The sequence below is a fragment of the Orycteropus afer genome, unplaced genomic scaffold (genome assembly GCF_000298275.1).
Source record: "Orycteropus afer afer isolate SDZICR_OR568_19922 unplaced genomic scaffold, OryAfe1.0 scaffold00359, whole genome shotgun sequence".
NCBI lineage: Eukaryota > Metazoa > Chordata > Mammalia > Tubulidentata > Orycteropodidae > Orycteropus > Orycteropus afer.
In genome coordinates this window covers 24,450-35,455 of record NW_006921946.1, presented here as the reverse complement: position 1 = coordinate 35,455, position 11,006 = coordinate 24,450, and the positions used below count along the sequence as shown (strand labels likewise).

Here is an 11,006-nt window from a genome sequence, read left to right as displayed (position 1 = left end):
CCAGGTTTGCTGGTCTGATAAGGGCCTGGTGGAATGACTGAGATTATGGCCCCTAACTGCCCTTCAGGTCTAGAATTGAACCCACACCTGTGGCTTCCAGCCACGCAAAAGTCAGGCATAGGACTTGAACATTTACCTGAGGTAAATACACTCCTGGAGAGAACAATCAAGGGAGAAAGAAGGGCTGTTTATGCAAATGGAGACAGCTCAGGGGGAGGGGTTCATGGAGGGATGGACACAGGGAAGAGGTGACTGTCGGGAGGAAGTGGGAGGGGAGCTGTTGCATTGTGGTGAATTGTGGTCAATGTCATCAGACAGTGTATGTGAACTGCTGTATGGAAAGTGAATTTGCTCTGTAAATTTTCACTCAAATCACAATTTAAAACAAAACAAACAAAAAAAACTACACTCTGAAAACAAAACCAGAAACATGATAATTTAAAAATTAGCAATATGACCAAATGTCACACGACAGTGGTGAACTCAGGTGATAATTTGTTTTTTATAATAGAAATCATCATACTTTATTTAATATAAACTTGTGTTTTTTTTTTTTTTAAATAGCATATCCCACTCAATTTATTTGAACCACACTTTCTCATTCGTATACTGACTATCCATATGGGTGACAGGAGTAAAGACAGAAAAGACTAATGTCCAGAGAAGCTTATTTCTTTGCAGATTCTGAAATCTGTTCCTAATATAATAATGTTTTGAGGGAAGAGGAGGAAAGGTGTAGAGGAAATGATTAAACACAGCAATATTATTGTTAGCTGGCCTTCAGTCAATCCCAACTCACAGAGACCCTGTGCGCAATAGAACTAAGCACTTCCGGGTACTGCGCCATCTCCGAGATTGGTTGAAGGCAGGGCCCTTGTGACCCACAGGGTTTTCACTGGTTGATTTTTCACAAGTAGATCACCAGGCCTTTCTTCCTAATAGTAATCTTCAAAAAGCCAGAATTTTGTCAAATTGATTATGAAGGCAGAAATAATTTATACCTCCAAAATAAGCAAACAAAATGCAAATATGGGAGTATATTATTCAACAAACTATAGAGTCTAAAGATGAAAGATATGGACACGAGATTTTATTCATTTTCATATGCATGTCTAGAATAATACCTAAAGAAAAAACATCTTATGCACTCTGTCATCTCTTTAGAATCTCGTTAGAATACAGTTTAATAATCATCTTCATACATTTCATCTGGATGGGACAGAGAACAAAATTTGAAATTTCAGTTACTTTCATAAAACTCAGAACACTAGAACCATATCTTTATGAAACATTATTCTGCACTGAGAAATACCTGTTTAATATAAACTGTCGAGTTTCTACACCTATCAGATGATTTTCATTTTACTATTTGTGGCATGATCCACATATGCCCAAGAGGCACAAATCTGATGTCAAAATAGGGCACATGGGAACCATTATCTACTAGATACAATATTATTCTTCTGTCAAATAAGTCTTCCAAAGGTTCTTTCAGACATCATCATTTGACTTATTAAAATTCAGTTTCACTCAACATTTCAAGCAAAATGATTATCAGATGTAAGGAGCCTCCAGAGACTTATAAACATTTGATGTTTGCTTACCATATGAGTTGGAAATTAACAGTTTAGCATACTATCCATAAAAGGAGATTTTCAATGAAACAACAAAAATCAACTCTCTTAGCTTCTTGCCGGTACACAGAGAAAGAGGCAGAATAGGGCAAAATATAAACTTGAAAGAGCAACTGAACATATTTTAAGCTGTTATCAAAATTCTCCCAACAGAGAAACACTCACTACCACTGTGAGAAGAAAAGAGAAGCATTTACTAGGGACACTTCTAGAAGAGTAATGTGCCAACATGGCTGATTCACCTTGCTGGGATTTAAGAGCTCTGTTGGCCCAGCACCTAAGGCATCTGACTATTAACCAGAAGTTTGAACCACCAGCCACTCCTCAGAAGGAACCCTGGGCAATCTACTTCCATAGAGATCTTGCCTTGGAAACCTAAGGACGGGTCACTATGAGTCGCAACAAACTCTATGGCAGTGAGTTTGGTTCGGTTTTTAGCAAACAAAAGTGAATGTATGCGATGATACCGTATTTCTAAGCATTTTCAGTCAAGTCCCCCAAACAACTACCATCTAAAATAAATATTTGGATCACATTACTAACCCATGCAGTCAGTAGCTTTAGAAACCAGATTTCCTAAAAATTGTGGTATTTATAAAATTAATCATAGAGAATTAAATTAAGATCTAATCCTAGGATGAAGGTCATTGGTCAGAGATGTAACTTAATAGATAACAAAAAGTGAACAAAATATGGAAGCAAAACACAAATTAGGATTTTTTTTAAATAAATTCTGAAATACTGTGACTAATTCACTTACATCAGTGTCATAAACATTGTAATTTGAAGATAAAGGATAATATTGTTTTTAAACTAAAATAACATTCTTATTATGGGAGCTCTGGTAGCATAGTGGCTAAGGCACTTGACTGCTAACCAGACGGCTGGCGGTTCAAACCCACTAGCCACTCCTCGGAAGGAAGGTTGGGCAATCCTACTTCCGTAGTGATACTGCCTCGGAAACCCAAGCAGGGGTCGCTATGAGTCAGGTTTGACTCGATGGCACATAACAACAACAACAACAACAACATTTGTATAAGGGCAAATAAGTGTAACAATTAAAACCAATTAGAAAAACAAGAAGTTCAAATAGATGGGCATGATATGCATTTTTATTTTAAAAACAGACACGAATTCCACCCTTTTTAGTACTTGGGTAGAGAAGATGAAGTTGTATTTTCCCTCCATAAAGTACTGTAAGAGAATTCACCTCTTTTTAACTTTTGGAAAAAACTCGATTTCATCTTGAGAAGACTCTGGGTTTCTTAAGCCTTCAGAATGTCACACTTGCACATGGGGCATGTCCTATGGGCTAAAAGCCAGGGGTCAATACATGCCTCATGGAAGAAATGTTTGCAATTTAAAATACGCACAACATCTTTGGGTTTGTAGATGTCAAAGCAAATAACACAACTCTCTTCATTGGGATCTAGTTCCTTATCGCCTTCTTTGAGCACTCGGAGTTGAAGCTCAGCAATCGCTTTCTTCACATCTGCCTTGATCTGTCTTCGCCGCCTGGTGGAGGAGTTGGGCACTCTAGGTCTCCAGGCACAGTACAGGAAGAGGTAGGCAATGCTGGCAGCCAGGAAGGTAATCAGAGACATGACACAGTGGCTCAGCCAAGGCATGTGCATTCTCCCCACTTCAATTATGATCGTCACAGACACTCCTTTCTGAATCAAGTGCAACAGTTCCAAGCCTTTCAAGTTGCCTATCATCACGGCGACTATGTTATCCGTTCCCTGGTGAGACATGGGAAATACTTTGTTGCCCGTACCTGGATAGTTATAGATGATCACCCCATTTGCTCCCTTCTCAGCTGCCACGTTGATTTTATGTGTAAAGGTACAGCCTCCCCGTTCAATGAGGGCCAGCCACGTCTCTGCCTGCTCAGGCCTGCTGAAATTAGTCATAGGATTACAAGCATTCTGATTCCATGTATCAGGAAGTGCCACCGCACCGGATACCCTTTCCAGAGGCGAGTGATTCCCAAACACTCCACTCTCTCCTAATTTGGATATAATCCGATTTCCTACCTGAAATGTTATATTCAGGTGGGCAGTCCAGATGGCTTTTCCTGTTGAGTCAGGAAGGCTAAGTAGTAGAAAGAGGCTAAGCCGCAAAAGTCGAGATGAAACAGAACTATGAGTAGGAGTAGTTGTAAGTAAGCTCATCCTCCATTTGTGTATTAACAGACACACATGAAAAACAAAACAACATCAATTGTAAAAGAAAATAAAGAGGCTGACTTCAATTGTTGCATGTAAATGGAAAAAGGTCTACGTGGGTCATGGGTATCTTGCTCCATTTAGCATTTTACTTTTGGTAGTTTATCCTTCTTATAATGAATTGTTTCATAACAAGAGCTGTGATTAGTACAATGTTATTTCAAAAACATTATGACTTCTTAATGGGGAAATTTTGACATCAGAGGTAGCTAAGCCAATCCAAGAGTTCATACTAGTATAGTGCATACTGAAATCCTATTGGCCAAAAGTCTACTAGGCATTGACTCATGGTATATAACAATCTGAATAAATTCTAAAACAATAAGTATTTAGATAAGAAATTTTTAAAGCCCTTAGTTTCTTTCTTAGTTCTAGACAATTAGAAAAAGCTACCTAACCACTTCGTGTGGTTTGATTTTCTATCCAAAAGGCAGAGACAGAAATCATTCATGATTAGACAATACACCTGGCCCGTTACCAGCTCGTGTGTATGATCCCATACCACCCAATACGCCATTCTGTGGGAAGCAGGAGCAATACACTGATACTCTCTGCCACCATTAAGTGCTTATCCCAGGCCCAAAGACTCAATACAAGGAAAATGTGTATAAACTTCTTGCATTAACTTGATATACTGGCATCTGACAAAGTGAAATAAAACTGATTCATTGAAATAACTCATGAAAATCTACTACATGCTATTCAAATGCTAAGTGTGGAACATGTAATGCAGAAGGATACAGATACATCCCTGCTTTTATTTTGTTTAATATCTAATGAAAGTAGGTAGTAAATAAATAAATACCCACACACATAACTGCAAATGTGGTAAAAGGCTATGAAGGAAAAGCACAGAATATCAAGTGAAAGAATAAATAAGAAAGGGGTCAAACTTCAGTTAGGCGACCATTTTATATGAGACTTGAAAGATAAATCAAAATTACTTAAAAGTCTAGTTTTAAATATGTATATTCTGAACCACACAGGTAGGCTAAGGATAACTGAAATACGCTACTGGGGTTGGTTGATCAAGTGGTTCGCAAATCCCTGCTTTTCTCCTATTTCTGTCCTGCTTCTTCAAGTAGATTGGGTTGCCCTTTTGTGTCAGTTCCCCTCATGGTGCCAAGGTGGCTAGTGTATGTACTTCCAGGTATCAAATAGTGATAGTATTCAGAGAGTAAAGGAACTTTTTTTTCCCCCTTGCATATCACTTTTTAAGAGCAAGGAATCTCTCCCTACCCTCCCACACCCCATCCTCCCACCTCCTATCCCCTTACCCTCCACTCCCCCCCAAAAAAAACCCCACCAGACTTCCTTCAATGTCTGTTTGGCTAGAATTGTATCAAAAACCTATGCTTAATGGCCTTTCTAGGAGCTCTGGCAGCATAGTGCCTAAAGCACTTGACTGCTAACCAGAAGGCTGGTCAAACCCACCAGCCACTCCTTGGAAGGAAGATGGGGCAATCTACTTCCGTAGTGATACTACCTCAGAAACCCAAGGAGGGGTCGTTATGAGTCAGGTCCGACTCAACGGCACATAACAACAACAACAACAACAATGGACTTTCTGAATCAGAATGTAATCACCGTGACTGACAGATTAAGCAACATTTGTCCTGCAGCGGAGAACCCCTTTGCTGGTTGAGCATATAGTCAAAGAAGGGGTGAAGATAATTTTTCTGCACCAAGTGAAAAATGGTGAGTAGGTAAAGAAAACATAATCGCAGCTTCTAAATGTCCAAAAGAATAATGCATAAACAATCGGCACCACCAACAATCATGTAAGACTCAATACTGTCTGTAAGGTACTGACAGAGCCAGAGTCTATGAGAGGACAGAACACAACCCTGCCCTGAAGAAGTCATCATCCAGGTAAGGAGAAGAGAGTTATACACACACGACATGCATGTATGTATCCTATAACTTCTAGGTTCCAAACTAACATTTCAAGGAAGTTAAAATTATCATTAAATTCAGTGGCACAGGAATCAACTAATATCCATCTCTCGGTTGTCCCTTGATGTCTACTGTTAGAAATGTTCAAACTTCCAAATATCTCTATTGTGAAAAGAAAAACAGCTAAATATATTTACACAGCACTACCCAGATAGCAACTTAAAGATGCAGAGAATTCCAAGAAGGCTTGCATAAATTACCCCACAAATCACATTATCCAGAACTATGAAATTATATGATCTCTAGGAATCCATAAAAAACTCTTAATTTGAATTTAAGCCTGAAAATGACAACTGTATAGGATTTTATGAGGAATTAAGTGCATCATAATGGGATTTGGTGAGGAACAGAACACTGGCTCTAAGTGGTTTACTGAGGACAAAAAAAAAAAAAAAAAGCAAATAATGCTAATGATAAATATTTTCCAAAAGCAGCATCTTTATATTATATAAAACTATACTTTAAAATTTTATTATATTTTGTTGCAAACTGGTAAATCCTCATAAACATTAATGTAGAATTTTTTCCTCAAATTCTCCCATAATCTCTTATTTCTCCTAAATTACTCCCACATATCCTCAGACATAAATGCAACAATTACAGGGAAAAAAATCTTTTTTTAAATACCAATATACTCCTCTCAGTCTTTCAGAATCTAGGAAAGAGAATTCTGAGTATGCTAAACATGGAATATAACACATTTATAAAACAATACATCAGCTTCTGAATCATCTTGACAGTTACATTCTGTAAGAAGACAGGTGACTGAAAAACCAGGGAACAAAAAACGTAGGAATACGAGCACATGGTAAGAGGTCTACTAAATTGGCAACAAGTTTCTAAAGTAGATTCCAACCAGGAAATGTGTGTAGTAGAGGAAGGTGATGGAGTACAAGGGAGAAACACAGGCAGGACAAATACCATCAGAGAGAGAGCTCTTAGCTCATATCTTCAGAGGACTGAGCAGGGGGCAGCTCATCGAGGGGTCCAGACAGGCAGAGTCAGCACAGCAGAAGTAAGGCAACTGTTACAAGGAATGTGATCCTCATGAAGCCTGAGTTTCAGGGGCAAAAAGAAATCAATAGCAGAGAACGGAAACAAAGAGTAGGGACTCTGAAAGTCCAGTTCAAAACGGGACCTAGAGTCAAGTCTTGCTGATAAGCAAAGCCAGAAACTTCCCTGGTAGCATAATAGTTAAGCATTCAGGTGCTAACTAAAAGGTCGGCAGTTCAAACTCACCAGCCACTCTGCAGCCAAAAAGACTTGGCTAAGTGCTTTAATAAAGATTACAGCCTAAGGAACCCTACGGAGCAGTTCTACTCTGTTCTCCACAGTCACTAGGAGTCAGGATCCACTTGACTGCACACAGTAATAACAGGTCTGGGCTATGGGTTGCACAGCTAAGTGCTGGACCAAAAGGTGGATGGTTTGAACCCATCCAGTGGCTCCTCAGAAGGCAGTCTTGCTGATCTCCTTCCCAAAAGGCACAGCTTTGAAAACTCTGTGGAACCGTTCTCCCCTGCACACATGGGGTCCCCATAAGTTACAGTCTACTTGATGGCAACTAACAACAATGGCTAAGGTATGGCTGAACGCAGTATTCAGGAAAAGGAAGATCATCTGTCAAGACAGGAGGAATGAATACAAAAGGGTTCCAGGCAGAGCAGTATGTAGACAGAAAATCCTAAGATTTACTTAGACTTTTCATTCATTATTATTTTTTAACCAATATAACAATGTCCATGATTATTAAAAGTTTTAAACTTAAGTATATTGAAAAAGAACAAGTAGTCCTGGTGATGCAATGATTGAGCACTCACTGATGAAAGGAAGGTCAGTGGTTTGAATCCACCAACCACTCCACAGGAGAAAGAGATGGCAGTCTATTTCGTAAAGACTGCAGGCTTGGAAACTTGGGACAGTTCTATTTTGTCTGATAGAGTCAATATATGAGTCGAAATCAACCAGACAGAATTTTTATAAAAAATTCTGTTGATTACCATTCTGTCTTCTAACTTGGTAGATTGAATGATAGGAAGAAATTGTTATTTTCAAGTTACTGTTAAAGTTACAAAGACTTAGACTTAAATTCTGAACACAGAAGAGACTGTAATTTGTAAAGTTTGATTTATGCTCATTAAGATTGAAGGGATTTGGTCAGTTTCCAAATGCTTCTTTATCTCTGCATTCTGGTATGAGTATTAAATCTATAGGAGAATTAAAGGCTGAACTCGTTATGCAAATTCTAACTCTTCTACAGTCTTACTGAAATGGTCATAATATGAACATAAAACTAAGTAATTAAGTAGACAGATACATCCTTCTTGTTGTTGTTGCTGTTAGGTGCCGCTGACTCGGTTCTAACTCATAAAGATCCTAGGTCCCAAAGAACGCAACACTACCCAGTCCTTCCCTATTGTCACAATGATTGTCATTTTAGAGCCCATTTGTGCAGTCTGTGTGTCAATACATCTCATTTTGGGGATTCCTCTTTTGTGCTGACCCTCTTTACTTTTACACTACCAAGCATGATGTCCTTCTCCAGGGACTTATCTCTCCAGATAACATGTCTATAAGACAAAGTCTCATCAGCCTTGCATCTAAGGAGTACTCTGGTTCTACTTCTTCCAAGATAGATTTGTTTGTTCTCTGGTTGTCCATGGTACATTCAATGTTCTTCACCAACACAAGAATTCAAATACATTAATTCCTCTTCGGTCTTCCTTATCCATTGTCCAGCTTTCACATGCATGTGACCTGGCGGAAAATACCATGGCTTGGGTCAGGTGCACCTTCATCCTTAAAGCGACATCTTTGCTTTTTAACACTTTAAAGAGGTCTTTTGCAGAAGATTTACCCAACGCAAAACATCATTTGATTTCTTGACTGCTGCTTCTACAGGTGTTCATTGTTGATCAAGTAAAATGAAATCCTTAACAACATTAACCTTTTCTCAGCTTATCATGGATGCTGCTTATTGGTCCAGCTGTGAGGATTTTTGTTTTCTTTATATTGAGGTGTAATCTATACCAAAAGATGTAGTCCCTGATCTTCATCATTAAGTGCTCCAAATCATCTTCACTTCTAGCAAGCAAGGTTGTGTCTTTTGCACATCACAGTTCTCAATGAGTCTTCCTCCAAACCTGATGCCATGTTCTTCATATAGCCCAGCTTTCTGAATTATTTGTTTAGCACACAGATTGAATAAATATGGTGAAAGGATACTCTGACACACAGCTTTCCTGATTTTAAACTATATAGTATCTCCTTGTTCTGTTCTAACGACTGCCTCTTAGTCTTTATACATGTGCACAATTAAGTGTTCTGGAATACCCATTTTTCACAAATGTTATCCATAATTTGTTATAATTCACACTTGCAGATGTCTCTGCATAGTCAATAAACCACAGGTAAACATCTTTCTGGTATTCTTTGATTTCAGCCAAGATTCATCTGACACCAGTAATAATATCCTGAATTCCATGTCCTCTTTTGAATCCAGCTTGGTTTTCTAGCTGTTCCCTGTTGATGTAATGCTGCAACTGCAGTTGAATTATTTTCAGCATAATATACCTACATATGATAGTAGTGATACTGTTTGATAATTTCCATATTCCATTGGATCACCTTTCTTTGGAATGGGAATGGACATGGATCTCTCCCAGTCCATTGGTCATTAGCTGTCTTCCAAATTTCTTGGTATAGACAAATGAGCATTTCCTGCACAGCAATATGTTATTCCATGAAGAATATTCCCAGTTACAGTACAGAGAATAATGACATTATCAGTTTAATTCAAACCTCATTGAGAATCTGTATGTGCCATATATTGTGCTAGAAGTTAGGTATTAAAAAGATGAGATTAAGGTTGAATTCCAACCCCCAAGGAAATTAGTAAAGGAGACAATTTGCAGAGGAGCAATATAATACACTGCTCTAAAACTCAGTGGCTTAAAATCATTACAACAGCTTTGATCTCTGATAGAGCAAATTTCACCGATCATTCTTCTTCTTCAGTATGGTCTTGGGTATTCCTAATTTTAGGATTAGCTTATCAAGTAACATAAAACAACAGCAACAAAATGAAACAAAACGTTGTTAAGGCACTATTTTTAATTGCAATGGATTTATTGATTCCATCTAATAGAAACCACACCTTCGTGGTCATGAGTCTTTCCATATGGATATATGGTATTTCTCTCTTCTTCTATTCTTTCAGTAAGGTTTTCTATCTCTCTCTTGGGGCCTTGTAGTATTTGGCTGAATTTGTAAATAAAAGGGTCTTTATGAGTTAATTGTTTTTAAGGATGAACTCTTTTTTTTTTTTAAGACTGTCATTTATGAATAGGTCAATGCTGTTTAATAGAAATGCTACAGATTTCTGTATGCTTAGCTTTTATCCAGCAACACTGCTGTGTTTTATTAAATAGCTTAAGTCTTCTTGAAACTGGGTAGAAAACTTGCCATCTACAAATAAGTATATTTTTTCCTTCATGATTTCAATGGTTCCCTTTTGTTTTTCTTGTTGCATTGACTAGAACTTCCAATATAATACTAAATGTTAGAGGTAGTGGCAGGCATCCTTGCCTCATTTCTGATTTTCAATGGAAAGCTTTCAAATCTTTATTATTAACTCTGACATTTTCTGCAAATGTCTGATTCATACTCAAAATATTTCTTTCCAGTGTTAGTAAGCTGAGAGTTTTTATTCTTTTGTTGTTGTTGTTATGTGCCATCGAGTCAGACCCAACTCACAGTGACCCCTCCTTGGGTTTCTGAAGTGGTACCACTACAGAAGTAGATTGCCCAACCTTCCTTCCAGGGAGTGGCTGGTGGGTTTGAACCACCAGCTTTCTAGTTAGCAGTCGAGTGGCTTAGGCATTATCCTTTATTCTTAATAGATGTTAAATTTTAATAAATGCCACTTCTGCATCTATCAAAATCATCATTTTTTTCTCTTTAATCTCAATGATTTTGCTAGAAGTAATAATAGCTTTTCCAATATTGAATCATTCACATACTCATGAGATAAAAAATTCATAATGATGCTGCAGTGTAGTAAATTACTTAGTGTGGCTTTTCTACCCATATGTCTTTGTAAACTCCAAGGTGGGATTTTCTATGAGCAACTCAGGAGCTCCTGATTGCTGAAGCTATCCACCTGGGTTATTTCTGTTGGGCGTGGCAC

General features: G+C 38.1%; 1 protein-coding gene across 1 annotated transcript; it reads right to left on the bottom strand.

The window, feature by feature from the left end:
- Positions 1-2,899: 2,899 nt before the first annotated feature.
- RNF148 (ring finger protein 148) lies at positions 2,900-3,854 on the bottom strand. Its single transcript, XM_007952813.2, is given in 2 exon segments — positions 2,900-3,808; positions 3,810-3,854. Coding segments are annotated over 2 exon segments (954 nt in total).
- Positions 3,855-11,006: the final 7,152 nt, after the last annotated feature.